The 21,646-nt window shown below is 39.9% G+C and overlaps 2 protein-coding genes across 7 annotated transcripts in view; one reads left to right on the top strand and one right to left on the bottom strand.

Annotated features, from left to right (window-relative positions):
* The window catches only part of b3gat1a (beta-1,3-glucuronyltransferase 1 (glucuronosyltransferase P) a), an 89,023-nt gene extending 84,874 nt beyond the window's left edge, over positions 1 to 4,149 (top strand). For all 5 annotated transcript variants that reach the window (XM_005474611.4, XM_003441594.5, XM_005474612.4 and 2 more), the window contains 2 exons: positions 1,889 to 1,991; positions 2,277 to 4,149. In XM_005474611.4, coding sequence (XP_005474668.1) covers positions 1,889 to 1,975 — 87 coding nt within the window. In that variant the 3' untranslated portion in view covers positions 1,976 to 1,991; positions 2,277 to 4,149. The remainder of the gene's footprint in view (positions 1 to 1,888; positions 1,992 to 2,276) is intronic.
* A 2,070-nt stretch (positions 4,150 to 6,219) lies between these two features.
* Positions 6,220 to 21,646, bottom strand: part of LOC100709410 (beta-galactosidase-1-like protein 2) — a 25,161-nt gene continuing 9,734 nt past the window's right edge. For both annotated transcript variants that reach the window (XM_005474608.3, XM_005474609.2), the window contains exons 8-19: positions 21,080 to 21,144; positions 20,767 to 20,851; positions 17,393 to 17,536; positions 16,497 to 16,577; positions 14,737 to 14,843; positions 13,185 to 13,331; positions 12,893 to 12,964; positions 12,465 to 12,543; positions 12,219 to 12,306; positions 9,223 to 9,337; positions 8,404 to 8,520; positions 6,220 to 6,733 (exon numbers count right to left, since the gene is read on the bottom strand). In XM_005474608.3, coding sequence (XP_005474665.1) covers positions 6,647 to 6,733; positions 8,404 to 8,520; positions 9,223 to 9,337; positions 12,219 to 12,306; positions 12,465 to 12,543; positions 12,893 to 12,964; positions 13,185 to 13,331; positions 14,737 to 14,843; positions 16,497 to 16,577; positions 17,393 to 17,536; positions 20,767 to 20,851; positions 21,080 to 21,144 — 1,187 coding nt within the window. In that variant the 3' untranslated portion in view covers positions 6,220 to 6,646. The remainder of the gene's footprint in view (positions 6,734 to 8,403; positions 8,521 to 9,222; positions 9,338 to 12,218; positions 12,307 to 12,464; positions 12,544 to 12,892; positions 12,965 to 13,184; positions 13,332 to 14,736; positions 14,844 to 16,496; positions 16,578 to 17,392; positions 17,537 to 20,766; positions 20,852 to 21,079; positions 21,145 to 21,646) is intronic.

The following is a 21,646-nucleotide window of genomic DNA, read 5'->3' as shown; positions in this document are numbered from 1 at the left end:
CATTTAGATTAAGAAGAAAGAGTGGAAAGAAATCCACAATATGTTTTCTCGCAGCGTTAAAATCAAGCCCCCTGCTGAGCACCATGGTCGGCAACAAAGAGAATTATTATTAGTTTTCACAAGTTATGTAATAGTAATTTTTTCCCTCTCTTTTTGCTGCTTAACACTATTGGAGCCAAACTGTTGTGATTATGTAGAAAAAATAAAAGCATTAGCAATGAGAGTGTGACTTTCTATAAATAATCAAGAGCGTCAGAGAAGCTGTTCGTAACAACAAAACACAGAAAGTGTCCTTCATAAGGGAGGTCTTATTAATTATTAAAGAAAAAGTTTGACATTTTAGTGCACATGCTTACTTATATATGACATTTTAGAGCTGCTGTTTCTTTCCTTCCAGCCTTTGAGCTAAAGATAAGCTAACTGGCTCCTGGCTTTTGGATTTAGAATAAACAAACTTAATTGACTGAGCCCTCAGCCCCAATCCCTCTCTCCGGGGAAAATAAAAAATCCTAGTCCTCTTTGAGAGTCAGAAGTTGATGTATTTCATGAAAAAACTTGATGATTTTCTAATGGTCAGAGTGTCTATAAGTTTAAGGCTGGTGCAAAAAAGTTGGAAATCATTGATTATATTTCCCACGCTGCCCTCGTGCTCTCTTCCACGTCCACACACACACTTGAGTCAGTAGCTTGAGGCTAACAGCAGCAGCAGCAACACAATTTTTTCTCAGTACCCGCTCCACCATTCCTGCTTATGGCCAGTGGTCTGGGTCACTTCACTCTCTCAGGGCAATGGGGAGTCAGCCAGAGGGCTTGAGCTAGCCAATATCCACACCACAACCACAACCACACACACGCACAAACAGACGCACACACACAAACACGGATACATGTAGAGAGAGCGAAAGAAGAGAAAGGAAGGGCCAGTTTTTCCCCCCTGCTCTTCTCTGCCATTCAGAGGGCCAAATGAAAAGAGGGGATTCAGAGGAGGGCCGAGAGAACGGAATTGGAGTCGATGGAGAAGCGGGGACGTCGGGGTGTCACGCTGATTACAGATGAGTGCAGGGACGGACTGAAGGGCGGGAGCGAAAGGGTGAGGGGGAGACAAAAAAAAAGATGGAAATTCGTGCTCAGGCATCTCTCTTCCTCGTAATCTACCACTTCAGATGCAGGTTTGATAATTAACCCCCCCTGCGCACACATACAGACGCACACACACCTGAGCAAAGTGGGAGTGGACTCCTGGCGTATCTCACACGAGCCCAATGCATAATTCATGACCAACGCTGCGGCAAGATGAAAGGAGGAAGGGTTCCAGCACAGTGGAGAGGAGAGAAGAGGAGAGGAGGGGGGAGAACATGAGCTTGACACTTACAGTTTCTTCTCTCTCCCTGTTTTCCTTTTGCCGTCCTTCTCCTGGATGTTTGTATGCTCTCTGTGGGCCAAAACCAAGCCAGTGTAAAGGCTCGATAGCAACAATAGTATACCCGGAAGAAGTGTGCAGAGAGCTGCACCACAAAAGGCAAGGAGCTTACACAAACTGTGGTGTGAAAACATTTTTTAAACTAGGCTGTCATTCGGTGGTAGCCATTAACCCCATGGCAAGGAGAGAACTCTTTTACACAAGCTAAACTCAGAGGGCTTCATCATATTTGTCAGATAACGCACTCCTGTGGTCTCCCGTCAGTCCCTTCTAATGCAGGGTTCACACTCAAGAAGCTCTTTGCACATAGATGGGGGGGCTGGAGCTATAAGGGAAATTGAATGTTTTTGAAGAACATGAGGCGGAGTGGGAGCTGACCGGGGAGCAGACTGAATGGCTGCATTAAGGGAGCGGCATGTCACTAATGTTCCTGCTTGTTTATCTCCATGATGTTTTTTTTCTCACCAGATACTCGTTTGGCACACGAGAACAGAGAAACCCGTCCTTGTAAACGAGGGGAAAAAGGGATTCACAGACCCCAATGTGGAGATCTGACTGCGTTCCCGCCACAGTAAGTTACTGACCTCCACCTTTTGTTCACTATCACGCTTCATTTACAAATAAGGTGAATTCAGGAGGATAGCGTCACCTGATCTCGCCTGGTTAGCCTGTAAAAGAAGCATTTGTCATTAATGTTTCCTGAAACGCCATTCAGTCATTTTCAGTGCCCCTCTGTTAAAGTCCAATTAGCTGCTGTCCATTATTAAATGTCGCCCAGGAAATAAACAGGTTTACTGAGATTAAATTAAGCCTTGGTGATCTTTTTCTCAACCCGTCTTAATCCTTTCCATTGCAGGTGGCTGGCCTCTGAGCTGAGAAGGGAGAAAACGGTTAAGCTTCTCGATAAGTGCTCACATCTTAATCATGAGGAAAAGGAAAAAAAGGAAGTGGGGGGCCTTTAAAGAGGGACTTAATCCTCTTGACTCAATCTGACATTTTTTGTTTAAAAAATATGGACCAAAACAGTACATAATGTATTGTATTAAAGCACAGATTATAGCAAAAAGGCAGCAGATATTTGTCAGGTCTGCCACCGATGTGCAGAGGAGACAACAGCAAAGGACGCCTCGCGGGGTGGCAGGGGGGGCGGGGGTGAACAATGGCCCACTGAGGACAGCCTAACAAAAGAGACAGCACAATACGAAGAAGAAAAAAAAGCATACAGACAGCGGATTCAGCCGAACAAGCATTTTAAGAAATATCCACCTCAAATTTAAAAGGATAAAAAAAGAGGAAATAAAAGACAAATGGGGCTGGAACTGCACATCGTATCCCCCCCTGAGAAATTCCTCATGGATTTAAGGACACGGCCCGCATCATCCGCCTGGATAAAGAAAACTAAACAAAAAAAAAAAACAACCACAACTCCAAGGACAAAGACTTCTGATGTGGATTTTTCCTTTTTGAGCGAACGCAAACATAGCAAGGGAAGGAAACTTCTTTATTTTGGTTTGCTTTAAGTTAATTTAACTGGTTTAGGCGTTTCACATACACTTGACTTGCTAGTTCAATACTACTGACTCTTGACTACATTTACTCTGTCCATTTTATAGTCATCCATCATAACTCGTACACTTGAAGAGAGACTGCTGTTGCACATGTACCCCTCTGTGCTTCGGAGCTGAACTGTACTGTACAAGTAAGCATCAGAAACCTAACACTCTCCCTAGCACTTAAAAACACTCAAATGTTCCTCTGTGACGACATGTATAAATACTAATTGAATATGTGAAGAGTCAGAGGAGGGGTTTGACAGATGCATTGTAATTACTGTATTTCTATGTAAAGAAGAAGAAGAAGAAAGAGTCCCTTTCCCTGGTAAATTCCTTAGAATGACACACAACAAGGCACAGGTTCACTCTGGGTTCAACACATGGAAAGAGTAATAGCACATCAGCATCAGCATCATTAATGTGGCAGATTCACAACTGCTGCCCTGACAGCCCCCTCCAAATCTACCCTTGACTTCATCTGCTGCAACTTTGTGAGTTTTTCGCAATGCAGAAAAACTGAATGATTTAATATTTCCCCTTATCTGTGCACAAGCACACGCACATCTGCCCCAGTCGTCATCAGTCTGCTGTGTATGGTCCCCCCCCAAAAAAGAAGAAGAAGGATGAAGCGGCATCAGAGCCTACACAGTTGGTTTTCACAAAGCCTGTCACTTCCTGTTAGCGCTAAAGAACACCCCCCACCCCAAAACATACAGAATTATTTTTCTTATTATTATTATTTATGGCTTCCACATATGAAATCAAATATTAAACCCAAGCCTAAAGTAACAGTGGGCTACAAGAAGAAAAGCACAATGAAAATCAGTGGTATTTTTGCTAATGATCTGGCAGTGAGGTGATGTTTTCTTTGTGTGTTAGCATCCATGGATGTCAAGAAAGGGAGTCTCTGCTCCTCTGAACATTAGACATCAGTAGGTACGACGCTGCGCTGCTGAAAGTTATTCTGCATCTCGTATAATAGAGTCTCTCCTCTGCTTGATAAATCATCCATCTTAGACACAGTGGTGGCTCTCTTATCTGACGCTGGCCAGCAGAAGTAGCTGGAGATAATTCAAAAAAGAACTGAGCCTCTGTGCTGTTGCTAGATTATCTATGTCCTCCCCCCACCCCCTAAAAAGAAAAAAAAACAAAACACCCAAACCATCCTCCATAACCCAGCACACACCGCCAACTCAGAATACCCTACTGCCCCCATGAATACGTACAAGCCGCAGAACCCGTGTTATTGCAGATTTCACTTTGGATGCGATAAGATACACACGCAGACAAAGGCTGTTTGGTATCTCTAAAATAACACAGGCCGTTTCCACTGACTGCATGATATTACACTGCAGCCACGGAGAGATCGCTATCCTCCCATTATTTATTCAAAATCAAATTTAATATATTTATTTATATATTTATTTCAAGCTTGGATGTGCAATTCAGTCATGCCAGAGTTTTGCCCTTTAATCTGTATTTCCCAGTAAACAGCATGCACACATACACTACACTGTACACAGGGACGATTACACAGATCAATAACAGGTTAAAGGTGCCAGGAGGCACCGTAGCACTGCTGCTGGCTGAGCTCTACTTGAGACGTGTTTAAAGTCAATGACAGAATTCATCTGAAAAGTCTGCTTTTTACGAGTGAAACTAAATGTTCCTAATGCTGCGTTTGTGCAGGCAAACAAATGCGATGTGGTGTACAGACGAGCTTGTGGTGAGTTCAGTACAATGATGCTGCGATGTCAGAACAGTTTAAATCAGGGGTGTCAAATATAAGGCCCAGGGACCAGAATTGACCTGCAAAGACTCCAGTCAGGAAAATGTGAATGAGTGTATAAATTTTCATAGGTTTTATGGCTTTTCCTGTTAATGAAGAACCCCTCATCCCCCCATTTGTACTATACTAAAGTTATTAAGTAATAAATAAACAATTAATTGACAGAAATTTCAAATTTTTTCAGTATCTACTAAATAAATTTGTTATTTAATAAAATATGTTTTGAATTAAAACTTTATATTTTATAATTACAGGCCAGTCTGGGCAATGAATTGCCTGAACTTTTTCAGTAATTATTAATATTTATCATGTCATTTCACTGCTGCAGCCCATTTAAGATCAAAGAAGCTTCTTTGTGGCCCATGATGTAAAATGAGTTTGACATCCCTGGTTTAAAAGGCTTCAATGTCAGAGTGATGCTGTTTCAACTTTGCCCTTCATCTGATCCCAGCTGATGATGCCGCTGATGCATCAAGCAATATGTGATACAGCATTAGTCTGTTATAAAGTAACCTTCCTGCAATGTGCAGCAACGTCAGCACTGAAAGTCATTTAAAGAACATAACCCCTCTGAGGGCGTTTAAAAGGCACAATACACTTTACACACACGCACACACACAGACACAAAGTCCTCCCTTTTCCTCATCTCCACCGTCATCGTTCAGCCTCATGTGATTCACATTTTATGCATGTGACTCTTAAGGTTGTTTATTTGCCACAGCAATTCTGTCTCAGAGAAAGATGTTAGTTGAATCCAGATAAATAAATCACTGAGAACAACCTCACCTGGCTCTGTGTATTGTGTCCAGTGGATCTCTGTACTGTGTGTTGTACTGCATGTAATTTCCCCCTCAGAGTGAAGACATTTAGGGCTCAAAGTCTGGATAAATGGCCCAAAGTTTTGCTTTCATGCTATTGTTGTTGTAACCAGTGAATTTTTGTGCTACTATATAAAATGGTTTTTACCAAACTTTATGTCTACATACATCTTGCTTGTGTTTCCAGCTGTTTGGAAATCCATTGTTTAGATCAAGTGTTAGACTTAATGCATCAGGCTGCCTAGTTCAAATGAAGGTTGAGACATTTTTCATAGTGCACGTTTGAGGTATATGTTTTCATTTCCCCCAAAAAATAATTAATTTAACACAATTTAGTGGGCTCATACTGAACTTTGAGGACAGAGACCCAATACCAATATCAGCACTACCAATACTATCAATATTTGGATCGATCCACCCACCTCAAATCGATCTATAATGTATTGCTTTCCTGCAGTATCAGTCTTCAAAGAAACTGACTGATGATGACCAGACACATGACAGGTTTTCATAAAAAGGAAAAGAGATTTTCAGAGACACCGTGTGTGCATGACCTATCCACAGAAGCACACAACATACCATCAGAAGGTATATTTAAAAAGCAAACAGAGTCAATAACTAACTAAATAAATAAAACAATTCAAAGGCTTCCTCGGCCTTGGTTAGTGGCAGAGAGGTCAAACAACTCTTTATTCACACATTGTTTTTATACAGTCTGGATGCAAGCAATAAATTAAGTCTTTCAGAGGTGGAACATTTATTATAATCAAGTTCACTCTCCTTCCGTTTCTTGATCTCCAATTACATTTCAGGGTTTAAGGTTAAAGCTGTTAAGAAAATAAATTAAAAACATAAAGCTGCAAACACACTCAGTAATGAGAAACTGCTGTGAGGAAGTTGGTTACACGGCTGCATTGCTGATGTCGTGTTCACTGACGTGTCAGTCTTGAGTGTTTTTGAGTTGCAGCAAGGCGTCGGTGCAGCTCACAGCGGTCGTGTCCTCCCACGCTATCCTCCCATCCTCCTCTCTCTTCCTCTCTTAATCCACCCTTCCCTCTTGTTCTCCTCACTGGACATCAATAGTCATGCCATAGTCTGGGCTGCTGGCAAACTGGATCTTACCATCTGTTTCCTGCTCTTCAAACACTGTGACCTGTGACAAGTCAAAAAAAAACATTGTATACCGGCTTATTTGAGGTCATGAAAGTAGAGTAAGTGTGGGTGTTTGAGAACTAATGTCAACATATGCACACCAAAAGAGGAGAAAATAGGGAGAAACAGCAGAAATAAAGTTGCAGAGTTGAGAAAAACAGATGACTGAAAACTGTAGCTCTTGACCTCCAATATGTTTTGTCATATTAGTGGAGCTCTGTAGTAATCATATAAAATAGCATGTGCATATTATATTATATTATATGATATTATATGATATTATATTATAAACAGTGGAGAAAAATCTAAAAAATGTTGTAGGGAAGAGAAAAAATCTGCATAGAACTAAATAAACACACAGATCGTTTTGTACACACACACTCACTGGCCACTATGTTATGGACGACTTGCTAGTATCAGGTTGGATCCCCTTTGCCTTCAAAATGGCCTGAATTATTCATGGCACAGATTCAACATAGTGATGGAAACATTCCTGATTGATTTTGGTCCATGCTGACATGACAGGATCATTTGCTACAGATTTGTTAGCTGCACCTTCATGATGTCAATAAACACCCAAAGATGCTCTACTGGACTGAGATCTGGTTACTGTAGAGTACAATGAACTCATTGTCCAATTAAAGAAACCAGTCTAAGATGACCTGAGCTTTGTGAGATGGTGTGTTATCCTGCTGGAAGCAGCCACCAAAGGATGGGTACACTGTGGTAATAATAGGATGGCAACAATACTCAGGTAGGGCTGTGGCATTTAAACAATGCTCACTGTAAAAATATCCCCCACAGCATGACACCACCACCAGCAGCAAGTTGATACCACCACTGATACAAGATAGTGAATCTTAAAGTTGTTTACAGCTGTTGTTTAACGTTCTGACCCTGCCATGAATGCTACTGCAGAAACCAGGACTTGTCAGACCAGAGAACATTTTTTTAATCTTCTTCTATTGTTCAATTTTGTTGCATCTGTACAAACTGTAGCCCTAGTTTCTTGCTCTCAGCTAACAAGAGTGGGAGTCAGTGTGATCATTTGGTGCTTTACCCTATCAGCTTCAATAAATGATGAACTGTCCTTTCAGAGATGCTCTTCTGCACACCTCGATTGTAACGAGTGGTTATTCGAGTCTAGCGATTCTCCTCTGATGTCCTGTGATGTCCTGCATCAGCAAAGAAAACCACTGCTCACTGTATAATTTCTCTTCTTTTCAGACCATTCGCTGTAAACCCTACAGATGGTTGTGGGGGAAGATCACAGTAGATCAGCAGTTTCTGAAAAAAACTCAGATCAGCCCGTCTGGCACCAACAACCATTAAGTCACTTAAATCACCTTTTTTCCCTCATTCTGATGCTCAGTTTGAACTGCACCAGGTCGTCTTCATGCCTAAATGCACTGAACTGATTGGCTGATTAGATGTTCGAATTAACGAGGAATTGAACACCAAACAAAGTGTCCAGATCTATTACAATACCTTGTTAAGCATTTTAAAATAAGCTATCAAATACCACTGTGAAAAGTCAAAGATTGTGTTTAAGTAGTGTGTCACTAAGTCACGGTTGCACTTCTCTCCAAGTTGACTCTAAAGTGTGCAAAACAGACTTTAAACAGATTTTCTAAATGGTAAGCACATGTGTTTCTGGAGAAGATACAGTACCTGGTTGTCACCCCTGTGAAGCCAGGGTCCTGGGACATAGAGAGTTTGCTGAGGACCAGTGGACCAGTAACGTCCCAGATTCTTGCCATTGATGAACACAACACCTTTGCTCCAACCCTGTGAACACAACCAGTTACCGTTTATAGTGTGTAACGATATGAAAATATTAAGAAAAAAACATGTTCCTGACTACCAACAGCAGGTGGACTTACTCATGCCTTACTGAACATCCTTTTCTCCTAAAAACCTCTTTAGAAATTGTCCGATCTCACTAGTAGGGCGAAAGAATAATATCATTGTGTAAATTTGCCCACTGAATTATAAAAGGGTCAGCACTCAATCAAGCCATTTATCTGAGCATGTTTTACAGATGTGTATTAACTATGAAATAAAGACTAATTCATTCAATCAACATTCATGACAGTAATTAGAAAACCAAAAGTCAAAGTCGAATATCACTCCCCAAAAATGAATTCAGTGAAAAGCTGATCTCCTAACAGATGTCTGCTCTATACTGAATTTCTAGCTTGATGTGAGAATTCGAAACAGATTACAGAGGAGAGATCCCCTTGATTGTGCGGTGACGACAGCTTTAGATTGTTTATGTGAGACTTCTGTGTTACTGTGATTTCTGTCATCTAGAAGAATCAAAACTTAAAAGTCATCCAAAATAAACATCTCAACAAAAATACTCTTAAATTTGAATTTGTGTCAAAAAAAACCCCCAAACACCACTCAAATCTGTGAAGTTAGTGAGGATGTCATTTCTAATGATGGTTTCCCATTTTGTACAATGGTGAAATCAACTGAATCACTCACAGGGAGTTTGATGAAGGTGTCTTGAGGTGAGCCATTCACATAGAGTCTGCCCTGGAAAAACCCCGGGAAGGAGGGCTGATGGCGCATGGACATCCAGTGACCTGCACTCTCGAGTCTGTGAAGAATGAATATAAAGTACAAAATGTGAGTTATGTGATATAAATCTGACTAAAAAAAATCATTCCTCTCTTTTAGCAGGCCTGTTTGTCCGCCAGCAGCATATCACGTCCTTCATACAACATTTATTTTGCTAGCAGTGGAATATGTAGATGTATTTACACACTTCACTTTTTTAACAAGTAAGTGAATTCAAAAGGTTACAGTGATATAAGACCAAAATTCCTTCTCCGGGTATGAATCTGCAGCTTTCATTGGTACAATGCTTCAGGACTTGATATTTTCAGCGCGGTGCTGAGGTAAGAAATTTTACTTTGAAACCATACAGGGAGAAATACACTATATTTGCAATTAAAATGTTACTAGGAAAACATAAAGACCTCTAACAAGCTGACAGAGTAACCGTGGTGTTCATTTCCAATGAGAAAAAACTAAATAAAAAAATTGCATAGTGCAAAATGGCCTTTTAATGTTTGACTGGAGTGTTGTGCTTCCATGTATAGAAACCACCAGACCCGATGACCATAATGGCATTGATGGCACATTCAAGGTGCCCATCGTGTAGGTAGGTCATGGCATCAAAAAATCTGTAAGCTGAACTCTCTGAAAATAACAGATCACTTTCCACTGCAGAGCTATGTTCAGTTCTTGCATTTGTGTGGCCTGTCCTTGAATGTAAAAGCCTCAAAGATTATTTCCATAAAAACAGCAAACATACTGCACTATTCAATGCCTGCTCTGTTTATCCATGCTAGTCCATTTTTACCCTCTTTCTCTTTGCAGTAATTTTTGATGTTTTGGAGCTCTTGTAAAACCTAGGATGAAAAGGAAGGACACTCAGGACACAGGTATGAACGGGATAAATTATCACCCCGCTCAGTTTATTCTTTAACAGGACATATTTATGCTCATTCAGCAGGTCTGCTAATCTATCCAGATAAAGCTAATGCAACTCTGACACAAGTTGCTGCCTATCTTTTGAAAATTAGATAAAGGCGTTACATCATATGAAAGCAAGAGTCTCTATTTGTTATGACCTTTGAGACCGTTTTTAACAAACAAACAAAAAAAGGCATATTGGGTACTACAGTACCATGCAAACGCACTGAGTCACCCCTCATTTCCTTATATTTTGATTCCAAGTTTTTCTTTGGAACACTATCAGTCATGGATTGGCCTCCCCAGAGCACGGACCACAACACTATCATAGCAGTGTGGGCTCATAGTGACAGAAAACATTCAAAGCTCTTCTATTGTTCTGTCCTTCAAGAAGCCTGGAGACCTATTCTTGAAGACTACTTAAAGAATCTATAGAAAAACCTGTCTAAGAGAGTTCAGGCTGTGTCAAAGAATAAAGGTAGTCATACCTAATATTGACTTTTAAGCTTGTTACAACTGTACAAACTTCTAACGAAATATAAAGAAATCAGGTTGGTGAAAGACTTTTACATAGTATTGTATGTTTTTAATGACATTTTGTTGTGTGTTCAACACTTATCTATGACATGGTTGCCCTTGGGCATGGAACTGGCATTTTATATATTGACACGCCCTTAGAGCCACTAAGTCCTACTAACTCATTGGACCACCACATATTGGGTTAAAGTATAAAAACGTACTGTTGGTGTTTAAAGAGAGAGCAGAGTGAGGTGGGAACTCAGACATTTTTGTGACTGACCCTCTTGGTTATGCATTTCTGGCAGTTCTTTTTCTCGGTGTGCAAAATATAGGGAAATATTTAAATCAAGTGTGCAAATGTTTACTAACATTTCCTAAACACAATTTACTGCAAAGTGTGGCGATATTTAACTCCAAAGAAAAGAATGTCTTATTCTTTGGTCCTGAAATGGTGCCCATTATTGCTGCACTTAGGAGCCACCTCAGAGATGCAAGGGTCCGTCCTAGAAGAGAGAGACACTTCTCCACTCGTGCCGATTTATTTGGAACATCAGACAAAGATGTGATTAAAAACATAGCATTTACAAAACCACCTAATTCTAAGCTTGCTCAATGAACTCAGACATGACCTGGAACCTCCAACCTGAAGGAGTCACGAGATACCAGCTCAACAAAACTTCCAGTTTTTGCCTGCTGATTCTTTTCAACATATTGTGAGAGCTATTTCACAGCCTGCAATGGGGTTCAACGGGAAAGTACGGCAGAACGGCAAGAACAGAGGGATGACAATGCTGACTTGGAACCCTATGATTTAACTTAAGAACTTATAATTTCAGGACCATGGATAGTGCAAGGAGTTTTCACAGTGTGCCATTAAATCTGCAAACCTGTTGTTTTCACTAAACAAATCCAGCACAGAAAAAACTGACCTGAACTGTTTCTATTGTAACGACTCTGTCTGCCAGACTGCCACCATAGGCGTACATTAATCTGCACGTGTATGACGTATATTTATATTTTTTTCTGTTTATAATTAACAACTGTGCCTGTCCTGTTAGTACATTAGCCCATGCTGAATATCATCTCTTAGTCTGTGACCTTGCGGTTCTTGGCAGATTTGACATGTCTTATTGAAATCAAGTGACTGTGTTTAGAAAACAGCACAACTTTTGTAAATCACTTGTAAAACTAACCCCGCCTGTCAGCGTTATTTGGGGATTATACTCACACGCTATTTTTGCCCCATTCAGTAAATCTGGCCCTTAATGCTTTTAACTGAAGATGTTTTGAGATACAGGATGAAAAAGATGTGCTTAGGGTTTTTTTTTTGTTTTGTTTTGCATTCTGGCATCATCTTCCCACTATCAGGATGGTGATAAGCAGGATTATTACTAAATGGATTGGATAAGAAAAGGCAAGTTTAAAGACAGGGAAACACAAACGTTGGTGGGGAAACTGAATAATAACTGACACATACAAACCTGTTTACAAAGGCAGGCTTCATATCCAGACTGTGAATATTGAAGTCTCGGAGGGGGTGCTCGTTTAGCAGAATATCTCCAACAAGACCTGAAAGGTGAGTCAAAGCTGCTTCAGTTTCTTTATGGATCTTAAAACAATGTTAATGAGTTTCTCTAAGGGTCTCGAATAAAAGGAAAAGATCTCTAGGCAAGACTCGTCTGACTGGAATTTCTGCAAAGCCATCTGTTTGTTAAACTTGCTTGTACCTTTACGCTGTTCATCCAGGGTTTTTCCATAATTCACTCTTCCACAGTTCTCCACCAGTAAGCCCAGAGTTCTTTTTCCCTTCAGTGGGAAAATACATAAAACATTAAGGGGCATTAATAGCAGAACAGCAGCATTAGCACACAAAAAAATCCTTTCAGTTGTTTTGATTTTAGCAACTCATCAAGGCTGATGTGTGTCTACTGTTTTCTGTAAGGCTCAAGGTGACTTTCTCATTTGTTAGGATAAACAGTTGTTTGAAAATTTGCTGTTGGCTTAATACTGGGACCCGGCTGCCAAAAAAACACCCGGCAGCATCCCCTGAAGCTTTCAGATGTTGCATGCTGTTAAATATTTACAACTTTATTCTTTTCAAACAGCAGACTGGATCAAATTTTCACAGAGAAGGACAGACAGGCTCAAAAGTTACCTTCCCATCAGGTACGGCAAGTTCTTGCACCGTATAGTCCAAAACACCCACAAAATGTTTATCCACAAAAACCTGGAAAAAGAAGGAAAACTGAACATAGATGTATTTATCTTTCACTGCATTCAATCTTTCCTGAGAACTGCCCACTAATACCAGACCAAATGGTCGCAGCCTTGACTTGTAATCCACAAGTACACTGATCATGGGTGTGACTTCTAACAAGGAAATCGCCACTTTCTAGGTCCAAATGTTGTCACAAAGACTGTGGATGTGTCTGTCTTCCTGTCCTTACCAGAGCTCTGTCTCTGACATTGTTCTGCGACTTGAGAGCTCCGCCACTGGTGATGGTGGTCTCATAGAGCGTGTAGCCATATGACTGACCATTGTTATTGTTCACTGGGAGATTCTCCATGTTCACTGGCCTCTCCGACTTGAAAGGCTACAAGATATGCAGAAGACAGGTATTTTAACATACAGCATATATACATATATACATATATATATATATATATATATATATATATATATATATATATATAGTTTGTGTGTGAAATTCAGATTTTTTAAAATATGAATGAATAAATGAAATACACCATAACCTCTCTCAATACAGATTTGATAAGTCTTCCACTTGCAATATGGCCTGATCCAATGTTAGTGTTTACCATTAACATTAGAGCTTTCCTATCTGCTGTTCTTTTATTCGGCAACAATCTCCTACCCTTGGGAGGCGCAGTATCCACCGTTCACGAGGCAATAAACACTCCCTGCTATGACACGATTAACCACATACCTCCAAATGCACAGATACAATATCAAGCTCAGACAACCCACTCAGCAGCTCTGGAGCGGCTGAAGAGAAAACATGCTTTTTAAACAAGGGTGTGCGGCTGGACAGGGGCAAAGTAATTGCCGTCTCACAGGGAAGCAAATTATTGCGATGGGGAGTGAATAATTAATGTTGTAAGCAACTGCCAGACCTGCTACATCTGGTCTGAATATAAATGCCATTGAAGAACAAGGTGTAAATGGCTAAATTAGACTGGTAGACATGAAAATAAGCAGAAATGACAACACCACCCTAAAAGGTTGGTTGGTGTTTAACCTTAATTGTTTTCTTCTTCCTCCTCTTTAGCAAAGGGACATTTGTTTTTTGTGTGTGTGTGTCGCATTCGGGCTTTTATTTCCACAACAATCTCTACAGTCATAAAGCTGCACACGGCTGATTTCTGCTGGTCCCCGAGCAGGCCGCCGGTGTAGTTAGGAGAAAATGTCTTGCTCCGAGCGCTGTTGTTCATTTTCTCGTTCAGACTTCTCACAATAGCAATTCACCAGTGTGTAGAATCATTTAAAATTAGCTGGGACACGTGTCTTGTGTGATAATGCTTTGTTTTTGGATCATTTAAAAAATAAGAAACAAAAAAATGTTCAACTAAAGATGCATATAAACAAACCCCAAAGAGCACAGATGATTAATTTGACAGTGTTGCTGCAAACTACAGCTAGGGTTCTTTCTATCATTTATCTTTTCATCATTATTACTATTATTATTATTAGGAGCTAGAAAAGCTACAAAAGTGGCTACAAAAAACTCTTGTATCTGACAGTGGTCAGAAATACCTAATCATTTTGGCATCTGAGAAAGTGATGTGCAGCATAAGGGTAACAAACAAAGGCTAACAGTAAATTGTCCTTAAGCTTAGTTGAATTTCTTATGTATTCTCTCTGTAAACAACATTGCAGCCTTGCTACACCGTGCAGATGAGCGTTGCTTCATGAGACGCTCTTATTGTTTATTAATGCGTTCCCCATATTTTGGCACTCGCACTGCGGCTGTAGCTTACCTTGTCAGTGAAGCGCAGACTGTCCCACAGAGAGATGTGCTGCTGGATGACAGCGGGCTGGTATGCTCTCCGCTCATGAACAGAGGGCAGTTCAGGGAGAGGCTGAGCTGTGAAAACAAGGTGGGAAAAATAAGCATAGCCTGCAGTTTGGCTCTCTGTCCTTATCCTCTATTCACCACAAGGAGCTTTATTCTTTAGGGAGCTTTTGTAATTATAAAAGGAGTTTGCCTGCCTGTCAGAATTATCTGGACATATTCTTTACAGACGGGCGACAAATGAAATTCAAGTCTCTCTTAAGAAATTAACAAATGAGTGGATCCTCTCACTGTAGTGGTCAAGGGTTCAGCTTCTTGCTTTACTTTGTCAACTATTAAGAACAATTTTGTGTACTGCTGCAAATGAAAAGAAGATCTGTTACATCTGGCATGCGAATGATACACTGAAATAGAGAAAAAGTTGCTGGACATCCTCCTAGATTATTAAAGCACGACCTTTTAAAAGACTTTCATTCTCCAGCCTTTAGATGCTGTCCCTGAGAAACTGTTTGAGCCTCCTTGGATGAGACATACAAAGTCCTCAGCAGCATCCAGTTTGCATTCCAGTTTACAGTCTCTTTACAACGATTAGCAGTGGTTGCCCGTGCCCTCTAACAGCTTTTAACGGTGTTAAAGCACACAGAGACACCAGGAGTCCCTCTGGAAGAAGTTTCACAGCGTTTTATTCTTGCCAAGTGGTAACAGCTGGAATAGCCGACACCTTTCCTCTAAATATCTCTCTCACTGCCTCAGCGGTGGATCAAATCTAACATAAGATGACTGAGAACACATTTAGACACTAACTACACACTTACGGCCTGCCTTAAATTCAATAATGTAAGTGATTAAATGTACCGTTCTGTAAGATAAATATGTGAGTAGCACTCAGATTGTCGCAAATTATTAACAAGTCATTTTATTAGCAGCATGCATACTGCCAGTGCACAGGCACGCGGCGTTTTTTATAGCAGCAAAATAATACGAAATACTCAAAGAATATAAAATCATAGGCTTGTTTTAAGAACCATGAACCTTGATCGAGTTTGGGCAGTCAAAGGTAAATCCAAAAAAACACTCCAGGAAAAAGACACAGCTCTGACACAATGTACATGATGACAACCAAACAATTAAAAAATATCAAGTTGATCTAATTAAGGAATTAGGTCATGTGTTTGCGGTTGCCGAGAAGAACACAGAGCAGTCTCAGACTCTCATATCCGGGCCATTGCTCATGCTCGGCAGACTACAAAACATAAGGATGAATCACGCACAGGCAGCCTTTCAAACTATCTTCAATCACCACGGCGTTGAGCAAATTATTGTGCTGGATTTAATCCCAGATTGCCAAAAGCTAGCCATAGCCACAGAACACTTGAGACTCCTGCACCCGACCGCAAAACCCTTGTTTTACAAAGAGGGGAAAACTGCCTAACCAATAAACGTGACAGAAAAGGCCGAGGATGTAATTTTGAAAATGAGCAGTAATTGAGGGTCATTGACTTGGACACATTTCTGCCACACGTGCACAAACGCGCAGACACACACACAAAAACATATCTGTAATCCATGCTTGTAATCATATGCAAAGTGATCCTGCTTTAGCCAACAGTGAACAGGTTCTACAAGGAGAATTTACTAAAGAGGGCGATGAAAGAAAAAGGAGGGAAAGAAGGAGAGAGACAGAAGATCTGTGAGCCCATCTCGCCTGCAATGCATAACACTCACTGTGGTAGTGGCTGAATAAATTCCTCAGAAGATGGTACTTGGTGGTGTAATCCCCAGCCTCGGATAATGGAGCATCGTAATCTGAAAGATAATGCGCTATCAGAACATAGGCTCGGGAGGCAGAGAGAGAGGCAGGGATGCCTCTTACTGTGGCAGATGCTTTCACTGTGCGCCCCTATCAAACATCTCGAGGCAGCAGCGGGCCGAGACATATTGCGCTTTATCTTGACAGAAAATGGAGGCTTTGTGAGGCAAAAAAGGTAAAAAGGCATTCGGAGAAGTAAACACAAGTATGAGGGGCTGCTGAAGGTCAGAGGTGGCCTTGCCTACTGTGGAGCTTGTTTTTTTTCAGAATTCTCCTCCTTTCTAAAGAACAAGGTCATTACAATGTTAAGTACCCTAGAGGAGGATATAAAACCCATTGTACCATCTTTAATTTACATTCCCGTGCATTTTATTAGGTAATGAATTCATCTGTGTGCTCTGCATATTTAAGTTTCAGGTCAGATGCTGCTGAGTAGAGATAGCACCATCTACAGACGTCTCAAATATCCTTATCATATTTTTTTATCTACCTAACCAACTCCCATTTGTTTCAATGTAACAAGCCGACAGAATGAGACTATGTTTCAAATGAGTTATTATCCACATGACGCATGCAAATTTTAGCCTATTGTTGTGCAAAATCCGAGAGCTTTGATAAGTGTCACTAATTATGAATATGTGCCTGTGTTGAATCCTTGCGGCAGGGGCAAGTTAAAGCCTGACCAGTCAGCCATGTATAACTTTATTTTCCTTCCAGCTCTAGCAGAGAGGTTTGTTTATTCAAATGTCAGGAAATACTGGCCAGTGTGCTTTAGAAGCTCATGAAAGACAAACTGATTCGTTCCACATACCGTAGCTTGTTACCATGGGTTTAGGTGCGGGTAGTCCAACAGCAAAGGCCCCACTCATGAAGCCAAAATTCGTCCCCCCGTGGAACATGTAAAGGTTGATGGACATGTCCAGCTTAAGGATTTCGGTCACCACAGGTATCATTTCTGTCGAAAAAACCAAAGTAAGATTTCATTTAGCTGAAATTTTCCCATATGACCAGTGAGTGAATCAGGGAATAACAAACGGGACTTTAAGTCACAAAAGCGGGAAAACAAATCCACACAGACTCGGATTTAATGAGCTAGAGCTGCTGTTTTAATACCCCTATTGCCCTCAGTGTCACTTTAACTGAAACATAAACCACAAATCCTATTACAGGAAACTATAATTTATTACGGGGCAATGCTCACACCCAAAAAATGGCCTATTTTCTTGCACAAATAAGCTTAATATATTTTGTAATCAACGTAGCTAAGAAGGTAATTAAGAATTTAAATTGAATTTTAGTAGTGTAACTGGACTGAGTTTAATGATTCTAATCAAGAGGCGTTAGCCTTTTTGAATAACAATCGGGCTGGGCGAGCAGTCGAGCTGGACTCGGCTGGTTTCATGGTGGCAGAACTCACTGTGACCAACTGCTGGGTGTGCTGCAGTCTGCAGAGCACTGAACTGTCAAGGACATGAATCCCCCTCTGAATATTTCAGTGTTCATTTCATTGCTGTGACAGTTTCTGCGTGGTGAGGGTTTTTCTTTCTCCCTATTTTCCTTTTCAGAGCATTTTTTTGTTAAGATGCGGATGGCTGCTAGGAATGACAAGAGTAAAAAGGAGGCTTGAGGCACTGCACTCGTTTCAAGAAATAAGATGTTTCCAAGAGCACTCAGGATGGTGATGCCAGAGTGTCTGACTGCCATTAATCTTAACAATTGTGAAATAGGTGCTATCATTTACGTCATGACTGTGCATTAGACTATAAATATAACACACACAACAGCAGCATGTGGAGCATGTTATACAGCTGATATGTGGGGTACAATGTAGAGTACATACTGAAGTGCAGAGATAGCCACTGGCCTTTTTACATGAATACTACGCTGGGTCTTTTTATGCTTTTAAGTCAACACAACGTGTTCACACTTAAGTAGCTTAGATATGTTTCTGATGTGCAACTGAAACGATCAGTGAACGCCAGTTTTCAAGTAAAAGTGCTAAATATAGAGTTAAAGAGAGAATTCTTTAGATTAAAAGACACGAAGATTTGCTGTTTTATACAACCCTGATAAATACGTATAGGACAAAGGACTGATATTGATACAGATATTTGGTGATTGAAAAAATCTGATATATAAGCTGATATCATTTTCTTTTACGTATCTGAAATAAAAAGCTAGCATGTTTTGTGTGTTGTTATTTATGAGTACTGTACTTACTAAGGTAATGTGGCAATGCAATTTAAAAATAAACTTGTTTGGGTTGTTTTTTTTAGCCACACCAAATGTGTTGCTAACAGGGAAGTTGCAGAATGCATTTTGGTAGAGAAATATCTGCAGTATCTAAACTGATAACATGGCTGAAGGGTGTTTCTACCATGTGTTCTTCACCTTGTAATTTTCACATATCAGTCATTATAAAGGCTGATATCAGTGTACCAGCAAATAGCTAATATATCAGGCAGGCCTGGGTAAAATATAAATAATACTAAAATGTGATGATTTTTCAACACATTTAAACCATTATTTAATTTCAAACAGTACAAAGATTAAGATATGAAATAATGAAAATAAGAAACTGCATTGCTTTATGAAAATGTACTGCACAAACTTGTTTATCCCAAAATACATTGGAAAACTCCATTAGTATTTACTTTTTCTGCCACTATATACTTTTGCTCCATTGCATTACTGATGAAATATAACAGTTGACTTCACCTTTGTTACTATTTACCAGCAGTGTTGGTCAAGTTACTTGAAAAAAGTAATCGGATTACAGTAACGCGTTACTTGTAACGGGCAGTAACGTTACAAGTTACGTTACTGCCCATCTCTGTTTACCAGTAATGGTATTTCATACTGAATATTCTTTGAAGTCATGGGATAGACCAGCAACCTCCCCAAGGTGTGCCCAACCTCTCGCCATGGAGCTCACCTTTAAAACTGCATTTGTTCCCTGCAGAATATCCCACTAACCAAGTCAGTGATCTATAATTGAGTCCTGTCACTTTCATATCACAAAAATAAATTAATCTGAATAATTCTACTATTACCAATTTAATCTATTTCTATTTTTTTAATTCAAGTGCAGCAGTATAAACCGTTGTCATATGTACACGTTACATTTAAATTAAATAAGTGAATTGCTATTTCTATACTTTTCCTGTGTTTGCTATAATTTCACATAAAAGTGTTCGAGACTGCAAATATAAAAACAGGAATTTTGTCATTTTTGACAAGGTCTCATTTGAAAAGAGATTTTAATCGCAAAGATAAAGATAAAATCAAAATTAAATAAATAAATGTCATTTGCTCTTGAGCAGGCAGATATTGCATCAAACATGCATCACGTTATTTCTTGTACAAAATACAAACCAGTATAGCAATACTAATAGAATCAGTATATATGGGAAACCCATGATGATGTCTTCCCACCAACAGAAATGTAGTGCACAACAGTTGATCTGTATCAGTGTTTTTGTATCTGTTTATCTATTGCGTGTATGTGAGGCTGCAGGAAATACAGATAGCTAACTCCTCCACCTCAGTTCAATAAAAATCAGTGAAGCATATCTTTGAACAATTCTGCAATTAAGAGCATGGTACACAGCCTCTGGTCTGTGATACTTGGCTTACAATCAACCAAGCATTAAAGCTATATAAATCTCTAACAAAGCCATCAAACAAGTAAGAAATGACCATATGCTAAGCTGTATACCCCAGCTGCACTGTGTGGGCTCAGCGCCTTCTTTGAAGAAACATGGCGTTAGACACTGTCTTACACTCAGCCTGAAGAAAGGCTCACACAGCTCCCATGGCAGCGAGTTTGTCCTTACACAGTCTTTCCTCTGGCATAGACACTGTTTTATACTCAGCTAAAAGGTTTGTCTTAAACCTCTCTTACCCTACGGCACTGTGACTCTGTCTTACTCTCAAGACAGCCTGTTTTACTTTCAGTGATTTTGTAATAGCTTGCAGCACAAAACCTGTCTTGCTCTTGCCTCAAATTATCCACCACTATCGACCGTCTGTACAAGAAAAAAAGTTTCACCCACAACAAAGAATCCATCTGCAGTAATCCTAACTTACCGTCATTCGAACCCCGTCTTACACTCATCACGGATCCTGAATCTCTCTTTAAAGAAAACATGTTTTTTACATTTGTAAAAATAAAGCATGTCTTACCTTCAGCAGTGTAAACATGATGGAGCCCGCCCCAGAGATCAAACCAGCCAGACCAGTACTCCATCACCATTTTAGGTTGCTGAGGCTAGTAAAGAAAAAATATTTTAGTGTAACTACTCAACAAGTAAAGCAACTGATAGTTTGAACCTTTCAAATTCCTTTAATAGAAAACAGTTTCAGTTTGTTTTACCAGGATTGTCTCATTCTTGCAGAGAACAATGCTAACTAAGTGCAGTGATGAGTTTAATTATACCAGAAAACTCCAAAATCTATCAACATGAATTTAACTAATTTTGTAGAAGGAAAGACTTACTTGTATTTGTTCCAGATACTTGATTTCATCTGGGTCCAGTTTTTGAAAATTGATGGTTTCCAGAGCTGCAAACAAAAAAAGACACATATTACGTTAAATAAGGCACAATATTAAACCACTCTTCAGAAAGGTATTAGTCATTCAACCATGAATTGGTAGTATCTGAATGAAACTAAATTATCCTTTAGTTGGTAAAGACAGGAAAGGCAGGAAATTGTTCTGATAAAAGACTCTATGAACATACAATACTGCGCAAAAGTCTTGAGCTTAGCACTTAGCACTAACTGGAATCACTCAAGCATAAAAAAGGCACCTAACTCAAGGGAGATGTGTATACATGTAACAGAATACTTAGCAAAGAGAACATTTTAAATTGTATCTTTAGGCATTTTGTTACCAGCAGCCTGTTGTAGAAACACATCATTTGTTCCAATTTATTTAGCTGAATCTATGAAAACTGCCAAAGATAACAGTCTGAAAGGCACAAAACAGTATTTCTGCTCTAAAAATGAACAAACAGCCAAGAATTTGTCATATCTCAGCAAACAATTTTGAGGAAACTGGACA

Source organism: Oreochromis niloticus, linkage group LG14, assembly GCF_001858045.2.
Source record: "Oreochromis niloticus isolate F11D_XX linkage group LG14, O_niloticus_UMD_NMBU, whole genome shotgun sequence".
Lineage (NCBI taxonomy): Eukaryota > Metazoa > Chordata > Actinopteri > Cichliformes > Cichlidae > Oreochromis > Oreochromis niloticus.
This window is presented reverse-complemented; position numbering and strand designations above follow the sequence as displayed.